The sequence below is a fragment of the Venturia canescens genome, chromosome 10, assembly GCF_019457755.1.
Source record: "Venturia canescens isolate UGA chromosome 10, ASM1945775v1, whole genome shotgun sequence".
NCBI lineage: Eukaryota > Metazoa > Arthropoda > Insecta > Hymenoptera > Ichneumonidae > Venturia > Venturia canescens.
In genome coordinates this window covers 6,211,111-6,226,163 of record NC_057430.1, presented here as the reverse complement: position 1 = coordinate 6,226,163, position 15,053 = coordinate 6,211,111, and the positions used below count along the sequence as shown (strand labels likewise).

The 15,053-nt window shown below is 35.3% G+C and overlaps 2 protein-coding genes across 2 annotated transcripts; one reads left to right on the top strand and one right to left on the bottom strand.

Moving 5' to 3' along the window:
• Positions 1 to 7,426: 7,426 nt before the first annotated feature.
• LOC122416741 (uncharacterized) lies at positions 7,427 to 13,123 on the bottom strand. Its single transcript, XM_043429785.1, has 2 exons — positions 13,026 to 13,123; positions 7,427 to 9,361 (listed from the first exon to the last, which is right to left on the bottom strand). Exon 2 carries the CDS (start codon positions 9,359 to 9,361, stop codon positions 7,427 to 7,429), a length of 1,935 nt encoding a protein of 644 aa, XP_043285720.1. The 5' UTR covers positions 13,026 to 13,123.
• An 852-nt stretch (positions 13,124 to 13,975) lies between these two features.
• On the top strand, positions 13,976 to 14,401 carry LOC122416740 (homeobox protein 6-like). Its single transcript, XM_043429784.1, has one exon. It carries the CDS (start codon positions 13,976 to 13,978, stop codon positions 14,399 to 14,401), a length of 426 nt encoding a protein of 141 aa, XP_043285719.1.
• The last annotated feature ends 652 nt before the right edge of the window (positions 14,402 to 15,053 follow it).

Here is a 15,053-nt window from a genome sequence, read left to right as displayed (position 1 = left end):
TCATGGTTTTCGCGGTCGAGGTCGACGGTTCCACAGTTTTCGATGTCTAGGTATGTTTCTCCACGATTTTCGTGGTCTAGGATAATTTCTCCATGGGTTTTGATGTCTAGGTATATTCCTTCATGGTTTTCAATGTCTAGACGTGTTCCTTCATGGTTTTCGTGGTCCAGATATATTCCTCCATGGTTTTCGATGTATGGATATGTTTCTCCATGGTTTTCGTGGTCTAGGTACATTCCTCCATAGTTTTCATGGTCTAGGTATATTCCTCCATGTTTTTCATCGTCCAGGTATATTCCTCCATGGTTTTCAATGTCTAGGCATGTTTCATCATGGTTTTCGTGGACTAGGTAGATTACTCCATGGTTTTCGTGGTCTAGGTAGATTCCTCCATGGTTTTCGTGGTCTAGGTATGTTTCTTCATGGCTTTCGCAGTCGAGGTCGACGGCTCCACAGTTTTCGATGTCCAGGTATGTTTCTCTCGGGTTTTCGTGGTCTAGGATAATTCCTCCATGGGTTTCGATGTCTAGGTATATTCCTCCATGGTTTTCAATGTCTAGGCATGTTTCTTCATGGTTTTCGTGGTCTAGGATAATTCCTCCATGGTTTTCAATGTCTAGGCATGTTTCTTCATGGTTTTCGTGGTCTAGGATAATTCCTCCATGGTTTTCAATGTCTAGGCATGTTTCTTCATGGTTTTCGTGGTCTAGGATAATTCCTCCATGGGATTTGATGTCTAGGTATATTCCTTCATAGTTTTCGATGTCTGGATATGTTCCTACATGGTTTTCGTGGTCCAGGTATATTCCTCCATGGTTTTCGATGTATAGATATGTTTCTCTATGGTTTTCGTGGTCTACGTAGATTCTTCCATGGTTTTCGTGGTCTAGGTATGTTTTTTCATGGTTTTCGCAGTCGAGGTCGACGGCTCCACAGTTTTCAATGACGAAGTATGAAGGACCACGAAAACCATGCTCCTTCATGGTTTTCGTGGTCCAGGTATATTCCTCCATGTTTTTCGTCGTCCAGGTATATTCCTCCATGGTTTTCAATGTCTAGGCATGTTTCATCATGGTTTTCGTGGTTCAGGTATATTCCTCCATGGTTTTCGATGTCTGGGTATGTTTCTCCATGGTTTTCGTGGTCTAAATTGATGGTTCCACAGTTTTCGATTGCTAGGTCTGAGTTTCCATAGTTTTTGTTCTCTAGGTATATTTCTTCATCATTTCCGTGATCTAGGTCGATGACTCGATACTTTTCGATGTCTAGGTATGTGTCTACATATTTTTCAATGTCTAGGTATATTCCTCCATGGTTTTGGATGTCCAGGTATATTTCTTCATAGTTTTAAATGTCTACGTATGTTCCTTCATGGTTTTCGTGGTCCAGGTATATTCCGTCATGGCTTTTGATGCTAGGTCAACAATTCCATAGTTTTCGATGTTTGGTTATGGTTCTCCATTTTTTTCGATGTCTACGTCGACAGCTCCATGGTTTTCGATGGCTAGGTATATTTCTCCATGGCTTTCGTCGTCCTGGTATGTTTTTTCATGCTTTTCGAGGTCTAGATCAACGGTTCCGTAGTTTTTAATGTCCAGGTATGTTTTCCCATTGTTTTCGTGGACTAGGTTGACGACTTCATAGTTTTCACTATCCCGGTCGATAGCTCCATAGTTTCCGACATTAAGGTGAATTTGTCTATGGTTCCCGATATGAAAGTCAACGGCTCCATAGTTTCCGATAGTGTGGTGAGTTTTTCTAAGGTTTTCGATATCTAGGTCGTCGGCTCTATAGTTTTCGATGTCTAGTTTGGCGACTATAGGGTTTTCGATGTCTAGGTGGATGCCTTCGTATTGTTCAATATATATTCGACAATTTTATATTTCCCGATATTTAGGTAAACGGTGCAATGGTTTACGATATATTTCGTCATAGTTATCGATAACTAGATCTGCGATTTAATAGTTTACATTGACGAGGCAGGTTCAGACGTTACAGAAGACCATGAAAAAATGTCACTGGACACCAATAACCATAAAGCTGTGGTCTTAGACATTGAATACCATGGAAACATCTCCTTGGACATTGCAAACCATTGACAGTATCCATGTCAACATGGAATCCATGAATGAGAAGAAGATAGTTTCAAAAATCATTTTTCCAAATAAACAAGTGGAGGTTTCAAAATAAGGAATAGAAAATGAAAATATCATCCCATTGCATAGGTATTTCCCAATCTTTCATTGGAAAATTCGAGTTGCTGAATGGATAATCAAAATCGTCACCATTATTGCTTGTAAAAGGTTTCAACTCACATGAACATAACCGCACAGTTTTCGTCCGTCTACATAGAAAAATTGGCTGTGTCGATTGCTTTTGGCACATAGAGAAAAGCACTCAACTTGAAACAAATCGTTTTAAAAATTTTCGTCCAAGACGAGGAATGTATTTTTTTTCTTAAGTAAATATTGTCACGCCTCTAAAAAATAAGCTAAATCAGAAAAAAAAATAATTGACAAAGTAAGAAAAGAACGCCAATTATTAAAAGGTCGCGACCGTAGTTTCCAATAATTTACTATATTTGCATTTTCAATAAAAAACTTCAAAATATAAAAAAAAAAATGAGATCGTTTTCTGAAGTTGACAAATATATTGAATGAAATACGATTCCTATATAGTTGTCACGTCTCGCAAAAAGAAGTGAAATCAGTAAATATTAAAACTTCAAAAAGTAAAAAAGGCACGCCAAGTATTAAAAGGTCGTGACCGTCGTTTTAAATGATTTTCTATATTCGCATTGTCAACGAATAAATTTAAAAAAATGTTTAACTGTGAAAAAATATGAGATCTATTGTAACATATACAGTGAATGAATTACGTTTCCTGTAGGAATTCTGAATTTTGGAAATAAAAAAAAATGAGATCATTTTCCAACGTAGCCAAGTACAGTGAATGAATTAAGGTTCTTGTGGAATTCATTCGTGTACACTTTTAGCCCTAATCCCTCACTTATTCTGAAAAATTTTCCAGCAAACGTCACAGAGCAACAAAGGTTTCTCGAATAATTCTGCAATTATTAAGAGATTATCATCTGCTTTTATGCTAGCTCGGGTTATAAACTTAAAACAGTTTACGCGTACAAGTGCATGCATTGTATCTATACGATGAACTGCACAAATTCATTTTCAACATTACACACAAGCTTGGCGTGCATGGTTTTCAATCGGAAGCTCGGCGAAGGAATGCCTCATCCGTCCATATATTTGAAGAAAACTTGATGATCCTCTCATGTAATTGTTTTTTAATTTGCCATCCCTTTTCCATCCAACTATTTTATTGAGTAGTCCGACGTGAGATCCCACGCTGTGTACACAAAGAAAAATATCTATTCTTGACTAGTTTGACTGATAAATTCATTACTCCAAATGTTTCGTATTCAACGCGTTTTCTTTTCTCAAATCAATGTTTACACAGCTTACTTCTTTGTTCATCCATTTCAATACTTGTGTAATTCATCCAATCATCTGCCCATTTGGTAAAAAAAAGAGTGTACGGACAAACGAGTGAAAGTGACGCGTGGATAAATTAAAATGCGTATGGGCATGAAAGAATGGCCGTATCTATCCGTACAAGATAAAGGCATATAAAGGGATTGATTGATTTCATTTCTTTATCCGTTCGTTTAATCGTTCAATTTTATCCACAAATTTCACCCATCTGTATTGTTTACCAAATCATTATATAACAGGGCCCCTCTTATTTTATTGGGGGATCGTTTTTTTTCACACTCGTTCATACAATTCTAATTAATTATTGTTTTTATAGTAAATTTGAACAATTGTCTCTTCCTGAGCTTCCGATTGAAAACCATGCACGCCAAGCTTGTGTGTAATGTTGAAAATGAATTTGTGCAGTTCATCGTATAGATACAATGCATGCACTTGTACGCGTAAACTGTTTTAAGTTTATAACCCGAGCTAGCATAAAAACAGATGATAATCTCTTAATAATTGCAGAATTATTCGAGAAACCTTTGTTGCTCTGTGACGTTTGCTGGAAAATTTTTCTGAATAAGTGAGGGATTAGGGCTAAAAGTGTACACGAATGAATTCCACAAGAACCTTAATTCATTCACTGTACTTGGCTACGTTGGAAAATGATCTCATTTTTTTTTATTTCCAAAATTCAGAATTCCTACAGGAAACGTAATTCATTCACTGTATATGTTACAATAGATCTCATATTTTTTCACAGTTAAACATTTTTTTAAATTTATTCGTTGACAATGCGAATATATTCTTTTTCACACACACATCACAGACTACATTTACGCGGCCGCTTTGATACCGATTTAATATATCATAAATTTTAACAAAATAAATAGTTATATGCACTTCTTTAGATGACGAAAATTATTTTTTTATTTATCCCGCACGCACTTCGTAATGTCGAAACTCTGTTCATGCGATCACAAACTGACACACGGTTTGTATATATATATGTATATCGATCGAATTTATGACTGCTGTTACCAGCTGTGCTGCGTCGTGTGCTACGTTATGAAGTTGACGTCAGATTTCCAATCATCAACAACTAATTTCAACAACCAATCACAACGTCTAAAAATGGATGTCGTCAGATCCAACCAATCAGAAACTCGATAGCATCAAAGTGCCTTTGATGGTGTTATACTATAATATACAGACACATAAATTTTTGAATGTGTTGGTAACTTTTGCATAATCTTGAGCCCGTGCAAAGTTTTTTCTCAGCAATTACGCCACCAATAATGCTGATTTTGGGCTCATTCGATAGAGAATTTCTCAATTAGCTGAAAGTTCAATTTACAAAGTCGTACATAACTCATAGGCTTCGCAATTAAAGAAAATCACATGCCAATTTTACCCCCACCACCGCGAATCGTTTTATTCAGAGAAAGTATAATCTCGGCGAGAGCCTCGGGCCAGCAGACGATAGGGCTGCCAATGTACTTGTCCCGAGACTCTACCGAGTCTCTTGATTACATGCATACTTGTCCCACATCTAAAAAAGTTTTCTCATATTTCTAACTGCGATTTTTTTGCTCATTTTTCCCATTCCTAACCCTTTTTTTCAAGTTCGATAAAATTTTAAGAAATACGGGCCCAAGACACTAGTTCACATTCACCACCCAAAATACCCAAGGAACATACTTCACGTGGATGAGTATAACTTTTTTCATACTCAAAATAGCGATTTTTCGGAATTCCCGACCATTGGCTTTATTCTGTAGAGTCTGTAGATTCGCCAAATTTTAAGTAAATGGCGAGAAACCGCTAAGAATCGTTGAAAATAACGGGAAATGCTATTTTAAATACGGAAATAGTTATATTGACCTAGGTCAAATACGTTTTTCGTGTATTTCGATGTACTGGATCTGAATCTGGAGTGTCATCAGCTTGTAGATTCTTGAATTTTATCAAATTGGAAATAACGAGTAAAATTTGCAAAAAATCACTTTTATTGGTATGAGGAAACTTTTTTAGAATTTGGTCGATTATGCATGTAATTCACATTATTCGATGTACAGGATCCAGATCCGTTGTCTAATAATCTCATTCGTGCATACATTTGTATTCAACCTCAAAAAAACAGGAAAAATGTTCTTGTAAGTAAGATTAGCACGCATGAGCCTTACAAAATTATATACAAATGCCTACAATAAATTCTACATGCAATGAATTGGCAAATGGAAAAAAATGGCACGAAAAACTGCATAGTGAATCTATCATAGACATGATTTCGCTCAATTTAGATTCAGGGCATTAAAATACGCGATATCCATAGAGATAGATGGACCGGTTCAAGAACAAATCACTTTTTTTTGCACGGGTGTGTTTGTCAAATCTTATAAATTCTTATTTTACAAAAATAATTACAAGAAATCCTTGGCAAGTTTATTTCTATTATGTTTTATGTAAATTTTAACATAATTATGCATGAAAAGAAGACTGTACGAGCTTTGAAATTACTGGAAAGCCGAGTAAAATTTTTTTTAAATATTTCTTAATATTTTCCAAAATTTAGAAGGAAAATACATATTGCAAATTGACGGTAGTGCACTCAACTTATGAAGCGATTAGAAATATTCGAACTATTCGAATAATATGATTCAAGTTGTCTGGAAGAATTTGTAAACTCGAACTATCGCACACCCTTACTGATTTTCATAACGATTCCTTTAAAGAGAACAGCCTTTTTTCAACCTTTTCAGTGACGTAATTTGAATTAAGAAATATCGTTAACATATGTGGGTGCTTTCTTCACATCTATTTTTGTTTTGTCGTTCCCCAAGCAAAATTTTGTTGAAAATGTTGAAAAAAATTCCCTTGAAATTTTAGTCGTTTATATTGACTTCAAATACTTTCCCAGCGCATGGAAATATTTTATATTGAAAACAAACGTTAACTTTGATTTCTTTTTCAAAAGTCTATATCTCAGCAACATTTTATGACATCATATTGCACCAAGACGTCATTTGCTCATGATTAAATTCACTACAAAAGTTTCCATCGTCACGCAGCTGTAATCTGTACCTGTAAGATTGTACGGGTCGCTAAATCTGATTTTTGCTGAAAATTTTCATTTTTCATTTTTCGACGTTATTTCACTAGTGAATGAATTTTTGCAAAAACAGTAAATGGCAAACTTGTGAAAAACTAATTTCCTGCAAAAAAAGTCCTACCAAACCGAATCGCCCAGTATGATATTTGTTGAAATATAAAACGTTGACTCTTTCGTTGTGTGAAATATTTGAAAATTGTCGAATCGAAATTTTTCATGAATACTGGTTTTTTCGATTTTTTATTACTACAGTTTCATGTAATTACCTTTTTGCCGTAGCCGAGTGAGTAGAAAAATGAACCAAAAAAATTGCCAAAGAAGAAAAATTGGATACAAGAAATTAAAACCACAAAAAATACAAAGCCAAAACATGACAAAAACGAATTACGACCGAAAAAATTGAAGACACAAAAATTGAAAAAAAAAACAAACGACAAAAAAAAATATAAACGTAAAAATTGAAACAAAAAAAATTCAGCCGTTGTACGTGACTTTTCACTTGACTTTCGAATACATGAGTATAAGATACAGGTAAATTACATGATATTAGGGTTATTAGGGAAAACTATAGGAGTAAGGATAAAGGGTTTGAAAGGAAAAATATCTTTTCGCTTTCAAGTTCATTACCGATGAGAATATTTTGCGAGTTTACAGATAAAATTGTTTTTACGGTAGAATTTGAAAAAAAAATAAATACAATCAATTTGAAAGATCGGTTGATAATGTATCGTATTGAATCACAATTCCACCTCTACATAGCTCCAAATCATTTTTTTACCATTCCTCATCGTTTATGTTTAAACAGAAAATGAGATTCGAATCGCTACTTATGAGTAGAATTGTTCGATTGATGTAGTGGGCACTTGTTTATTCTCGGTGTTGGAGAACTTTGGTATTTCTCCAGGTCCATTCCACGTTCGACGTCATCTGACACGTCTTCCTTGGGTTGCCGACCGAGATGAATTAACAAATTCGTTATCGAACTCCATACAGCTCCGAGCAGATAAATTGACCACCCGTATACTGTATGCAAAGCGTATCCATGTACGATGGTATCCACGATAAGCTTAATCGCTCGAAAAATGAGTAGAATTCCAATGAATCCGGCACTAGTGGTGCCGAATTGGATAAACCGCCCCCACGTGTGCTTCCATGCTGATTCCGCAATATGTTTTATCGAATTTTCGTCCAAAAGATTGACAAACCGTTCGCCTTGGTTTACGGTTGATTCGCCGTTGATACCTCGGACAATGTTATCGATCACTACCGGTTTCTCGAGGGGAAACATTATGCGTTGGCGTAAATTATCGGTATCCTCTTTCGTGTATATTCCACTGGCCGCGAGTGATGCCGGATTTGTATATTTCCATGTTTGTTTCGTGGTTGGCCTCATAATTTCAGGTGGCAAAGCTGCTTCCGGAATCGGTGTAAATTTATACCATGCATCTCCGAAAAGATAATAGGGTGGCAGTAATCGGTTGCACGTTGTCTGAGTTCCTTTATGCGACAAGATATGTGTACGTGGGGTAAGAAAAAAAGTTTCGTTTCCACGTGCAACTGGTAATTGATTATAGCATTCTTCAAGGCGCAATAAAGTTACTTCTACGGGAATGCACTTAACAATATGCACAACTTCGCCAGCCACAAGCGCCATATAGCCTGGTCCTTTCATCAGTCTAAATGCAAACTCGTCTGGAGCTTGACTCGCGATAGCTAAACTATTTTGTAAAATCTGCCTTTCTCTGTCGCATTGTCGTTTCAAAACATCATGGTATAGTGACTTCATTTGTTGCCTGATATGTCTTTCTACGTATAAAAATTTCGAATTGACGTACGCAAATATGTCCAAGTTAGCTACCGAAACTTTTCCATGAACAGCAAACGAGGTTCCCGGTGTCGTTTCAAATATAAACAGCTTAGGATGTTCGGTACTAACAACTTCATAACCGCAGATGTTATGAGTTTCTCTACTCGTCAATGCAAAAGTTACATCCGTTGTAGTTACGGAGTAAAGACTACGCGATACGTCCGAATCAACATCTCTTATCTTTTTCGCAATGCCATCGAAGAGAATTCCATAGCGATCAAATTTACAATTGTCGAGCGGTCGCGAATCCCAAAAAGTGTTTCCACCGTCAGCATCCTGGCAATTTGTTTCGAGCAGCGCGCATACAGTTCCGGAGCGTAAATAGATTTGGTTCGATTCCAAACTAACTTGAGCCATATAGTTTCGCAAGGAGATTTTTACGGTACCCTGTACAACCACGTTATTCCAAGATCCATAAGGGTCAGCATACGATGCCCCATAGCATGTCCCGTCGTTTTTCACGGAGCCAGCAAAAGTTATACTAGTCCTCGTTGTTCGATTGGGTTGTATTCCGGTTATAATCGTTTGCCCTATCATTGCTTTTCCGAATTTGTGCATGTCCTTGCATGCATCACGGCTTACCATTTCGATATATTCCAATTGCGCGTTATCCACGGTTGCAATATGAGAAGACATACCACAATAAAATATAACGCGAAAAATTTCGATTTTGCATTGCAACACTTCCGTTTCCGCGAATTCGTTGAGTTGCAATAATTCAATATATTGTTCATGGACTTCCACTTCTGGACTTGGTATGTTGCATTCTCCGACGGTCAACAACGATACAGTTGTAATATTCATTGCGCTCGATCCGCAATCGTATCCCACCATGGAAAAAACGGGATGGGCGAGAGCTGCGATCATCACCAGCGCGAGATAGGCCAACATCTATAAATGAAAAATAAACAATCAATGTAAAATAATCGTAGAAATCGGTATCGAGAACAAAAAAATATAGTTTTGCAAATGAAGTTGGTTGAAGGTTATCTTGCACCATTGAAAGTCTGAAAATAATGTTCAACTCCACAAATTATTACAAGGACCCGTTTGCAAGAAATACCTTTAAATTGTCAACAGTGAAAGTTAGGTTAAAAAATTTTGCAGTTTTTATGCAGAATTCAATAAAACCTTTTTCAATGTAGAGAATAAAGAATGTTGCAATCCATTGAAGTTAGAAAACCATGGTGCAAGGAAGGTACGAAAATATGTTCCGATAATATTTCAAAAATTGTTATATATGGGACATTCCATGCCAAGTCGGGCACTTTTCAAATTCCCATTTTTTATTTGATAGATTTTTTTTTCTCAAAAAGAACTCCGTCACAGGAACTCACCTGATTTATTTCAAATTTTTATCTGAACGTTTCTGTCAGCTACGAATTTTTAAAGAATATTGCAATTTTTTCATTTGACTATATAACTTTGTGAAAAATCAATTGAAACTAATGCATCAGGGGGTCAAAATCTTTGTTTTAGGATAACCTTTCATTTGATAATAGGTTAAAGATCATAAAGGAATCGATCCAAGAAAATTGATCTGTTTTGAGACACAATTTTCTTTTTTCACGGTGTTAGTCCCCCTCAATTTTCTTCGTAATTTTTTATAGAAAACGTTTATTTTTTTGATGAATTTTAAGCTTAGTTACATCGTGGGAAAATCCTTCGTTATATTTTTTTATAATTGTAACGATGGTTTCATTTCCAATTATATTGTAACGAGTGGAGATGAAGGAAGCAATGAAAAAAAGGAGGGTGCGAGGGGAGAAAGAAAAGAATGGGAGTGGAGAGACAACGAGGAAGGGAAGTAGACTTGTCTGCCAAAGTTACGAGTATATTTAATTATCGGAGTCCGGATTTCCACTTTTATTTGTAACAATATGCAAGGCGTTCATAAATTAATTGAAGCGAATGCATGAAAGACTTAAAACCTATGATTCAGAAAGTACTTTTACTCGAACATACGTGAGCAATTAAGTGCTCAAATTTTAACTGGTGTCTTTTTACACCAAAAAGAAACTTTTCATCCCATTGGCAATCAAAAACAAAAAAAATTTTTTGAATCACCCTAATATATATATTAGGGTGTGTCGTTTTAGGGCAATATTTTTTTTTTTCAATTGTCACATCAACAATTTTTAGTTCATGCTCAAAAACAAAGCCTCGCGCAAGGAGACTGTTGTTGAACAATATTTAGAGGTCCCTCATCGACCTTGAAGTTTTTCCATTTGATTAAAATTGAAAATTCGTTGATTTTCATTGTTTTAGATTCTTTCCAGCCTGGATCCATCCCACGACTTTTACCAAAACGAGTGATTTCTACATACTTATCGTTTTTCCTTCTTTATGCGCCGATCTCTTTGACGATGTATGATTCAATTCAATTAATTTTCTGAACGTAGAGTAGACTATGAGATATATCATTAAATCTATATTACCCTGTATCATGAAATCTTGACATAATATTTTCGAAACGAACGAATTTTTCACAAAAAAGAATCGTCGTGAACAGAATTTCTTCCATAATTGTTATATGAAATTTTTTCATACAAAATTGAGTTTGATCATTAATTACTCGAAAATAGTTGTTTTTTCAGAGTTCGATCAAGAAACTTTTTTTTGTATAGAGAAATTTTGTATAGAGAAAGCCGTGGGATGGATCCAGGCTGAAAAGGATCTAAAACAATGAAAATTAACGAATTTTCAATGTTAATCAAATGGGAAAACTTCAAGGTCGATGAGGGACCTCTAAATATTTTTCAACAACAGTCTCCTTGCGCGAGGCTTTGTTTTTGAGCATAAACTAAAAATTTTTGATGTGACAATTGAAAAAAAAAATATTTCCCTAAAACGACACACCCTAATATTGTATATACGAAAGCTGAAAGAATCAGCTTCAAGAAACTATGCGTAAATCTCAAAAATATTGAGCCGCTTACAAGTATTTTCATATTTGCCGAAAACTAAAATTTCCCCATGTCAATTAAACAGAAAATTCGAGTGAGATTAGCGACCTCTAACAAATGGATTAGAGGGCTCATTTTTGACAGGATTTTTTTTTCATCGAATACTACAATGTGAAAGGGTAAGAGCGAGAAAAGAAAAAATCAGATTTCTTTTTTGAAGCACCCTAATATATATATATTTGTTTTTATTGACTTTCACTGGTCTCACACTTTATGAATTTTTAAAAAATTTGAGATTAACAGGAAATTTTAGATGTGGTCGTTCAAATAACTTATTTTTTTTTTAGGCCATATCATCTTATAGGTTTTTAGTATATATAGGTGTATAAAATTCTCCAGCGAAGGGAGAATTTTCTAACTTTTACAAGTCAATAACTTGTAAAACATAGAAAATACAATCTGCCCACTATGGATGATGGCGAAGTTTCTATCGGTGGAAAATGACGAAATCGAAAATTTATCAGAATTGTCACGCTATCTTTTTTATTTCATAGATCAGTTCGAATGGTCATAGAAATGAGATGGACAAAGTTTGGCAGACTTTGAACTTCCGGAAAAAATTATTTAAGGGGGTTGAATGATTGAGTAATTTTTATCACTCGCCCTATGGTTTACGCTATTTTTTTTTATTTCACACAAGGTTAGAACACCTCAAGCTGCAGTTACTATGAAATAAAAAAGATAGCGTGACAATTTTGAAAAATTTTCGATTTCGTTGTTTTCCAACGATGGAAGCTTCACCATCATCACTATGGGTGATGGCTCGAAAATTTTAAAATCTCAAAATTTTCCCTAGGGGAAAAACAGTTGGGACAAATACATACATTGTCGATCCCTTGTCACCTGATCATATCACGATAAATGTAAAACAAAAATTCATAAAAAAAAATTATTTAACCAACTTTAAGTAATTTCAAGACAACCACTCGAAAAAAATTTCACAAATCATAAAAAAATATTATATTTAAAAAATTTCAAATGCTAAAATGACCCGATGGATAAATAATTAGCGGAGAAAATAGGAAAAAGAACCTAAAAAAATGCTGGTTTAAACATTGATCTCAAGCGAAATTGAAGAAAAGATAAAAATTAAATTCTCATTTTTTTTATTATATCTATCGCTTGTCGAAAAAAGATATGCCGAATTTTGTCAAAAAAAAATCATTCCCAACACCCCGTTGATGAAGGTTGAATTTTCGATACAGCCGTCTCAAAAACTCGTAATATAAAACGCATGAACATCACGGCAATTGAGAAAAAAATCGATATTCTTGCTTGCTCCATTTTTTTCTACAATTTTTTTCGAATTCTCGTTAGTATCTGCATATAGAAAAAAGATTCGCGTTGTGTTGCGGGTTGATATGTTAGATTTTCGTGGGAAAATTATTTCGCCAAAATTGGATTCGTAAAAAAGTTTTGAGAGCCTCCAATAACGTTCAAATGTTTCTTTATTTATTTTTTTTAAGAATTTTGGGTAAAAATTGAGATATTAAAAAGTGAGTTACGGCTCATGGAAAGTTGAAAATTAAGACGATCAAACAGTAGGAATTTAGTAAATAACATTGATTATTGGGTTTTTTTGCTCTTACCTTTGAACGGAAATTCAAATCGATAACTTCACTGATGGCGATGAATGTTGGTGGCGATAGCTGGTGTCTCGTAGCTGTTGACCCAAAGTTTCCAATCACAATCACTATATCAAAACTTGAAATGAAGATTATAAAATGAAGGCCGGGAATGCAATCAACTTTTCGCTCAGACGACACCTTGAAGAATAGCGCTCTCGATATTTTTGAAGTGACCCGTATAGAGTAATTTTTAACCGATCAGGGTGGGAGTGAAAGTAGGAACCTCTTGGATTACTTGTCAAAATGGTGAGGGCCTACTCCGGTCCTCATTGGTTCAGAAAACAGTAGAAGGGTGTGTGTAGTCAAATTGTATTTTCCTGAAATGGGATTGGTTCTTAAAAATTGGTGCTCCGTAGCATTTTCGTAAAGTTTGGCAGATAAAATGCTGATGAACTCTTGAAAGATTCGAAAATTTGAACATAATCGTATGAATAACCGTATGAATAAACAATGAAAAATAGTACTTTTTTGGGAGCGTTTTATAAAGTTTCAAATGAATTATTCTTGAAAGTACGAGGGACCTTTTAATATTTTTTTTATAAAATTTTGATTCACAAATAGTTCTTCGAAACAAAACAACATATTTTTCCCGGAGCAAATTAAAATTTTTGTAAAAAATTTTTAAATGCATTCATTTAAAACCTGATGAAGCTCGTATAATTTTATGAAAAACAAACACACATGATTAAATCAATCAGGATCGGCCATTTAGGAGTAAAAAATAAGTTAATTAGCAAACAATCCAGATAGTAGATGACAAGATCATAATTGCCGAATTAAGCAAAAAAACAACCATTCTTAAGTGTTCTTTTTCATTGATCGATGATATTACTTATTTATTCTCTTTTAGCACGAATCCCTCCTCCTCTCGCCCATCGCGGACCACCCAACCCCCTGGGTGGTTCTCGCAAATGGTGGTGCAGGCCTCAACATCTTCCGATGAAATCGAGGAGAGAAAGAGGCCATCGCAGCTCAGTCTTCAGACTCAGCTGGAAAACTTAAAAAAAATAATGGAAGAACACACAGACGATTTGGGAGAGACACAAACGGGACAAAATAACAATGGGACAGAAAATAACAACGGGACAGAGAATAACAACGGGACAGACGATACAAATAACAATAACGACGGGACAGAATACAATAATGACGGAACAGACGCTGACAATTTGGGCGGAACAGGACATGACAACAACGGGACAGAAGACCGAAATGACTCTGAAAACGAGACAGAACGAGACCGTGACGTTGACAATGAAAGGGGACACAGGCAACCAGCGGCGGAATCCGTCGACAAAAAAATAAAAAAGTTGTCGAAGGAAGTCAGGTATGATTAACTGTGGGGATATTACGATATCTGTGGCCCCAAGTTTTGGCCATGCAGTCTTTATATTTCACCGAAAAAATAAGACTTTTTTGTGGAGTAAAAAAGATCGAAATTCGGCTTTTAAGGATTTTGCACCCATTTCAAAAAATATATTACTTTTTTCGTGATCTCGCACTAAAAATTATCGTAATCTCCAGTTTTTCATTGAAAACGATAGAAATGTTCATGCGAGCCTTTATGTATTGTCGATTGGACATTTTCCGACGTATCATTAATTTAGACAAATAATCAGTGTTGGAACGTATCGAAAAATGTTGTAAAGTACACGAATAGCTGAAAAGTTTTCTCTGATTGCGTACTATTGGCGAGAAAATATTGGAGTAAAATCGATCATAGCCGGAGTAACAGTCATGGAATATTGTTAATTGATGTTATCCAGAAAATGTACTAATAAGTTTGATGGGTTTGTTTCTCTGTCTCATATGAATATAGTCAAACAATCATAAGTAGATTGCTGGAAATTTGAAAAGTGCTTGAAGTAAAGTTTTATAATACAGAGCTTGAGCAGCACACGATCGCCCGGACGCCGGCTCGGCTAGACACTTATAAATACAAGGTGAGGCTATTATTTGCAAACGAGGTGTTTTCAAATTTAATTGTTT

What these genes read in the sequence shown, in the direction of transcription:
- LOC122416741 (XM_043429785.1), bottom strand. Translation starts at nt 9,361, where the DNA reads ATGTTGGCCTATCTCGCGCTGGTGATGATCGCAGCTCTCGCCCATCCC.
- LOC122416740 (XM_043429784.1), top strand. Translation starts at nt 13,976, where the DNA reads ATGGTGGTGCAGGCCTCAACATCTTCCGATGAAATCGAGGAGAGAAAG.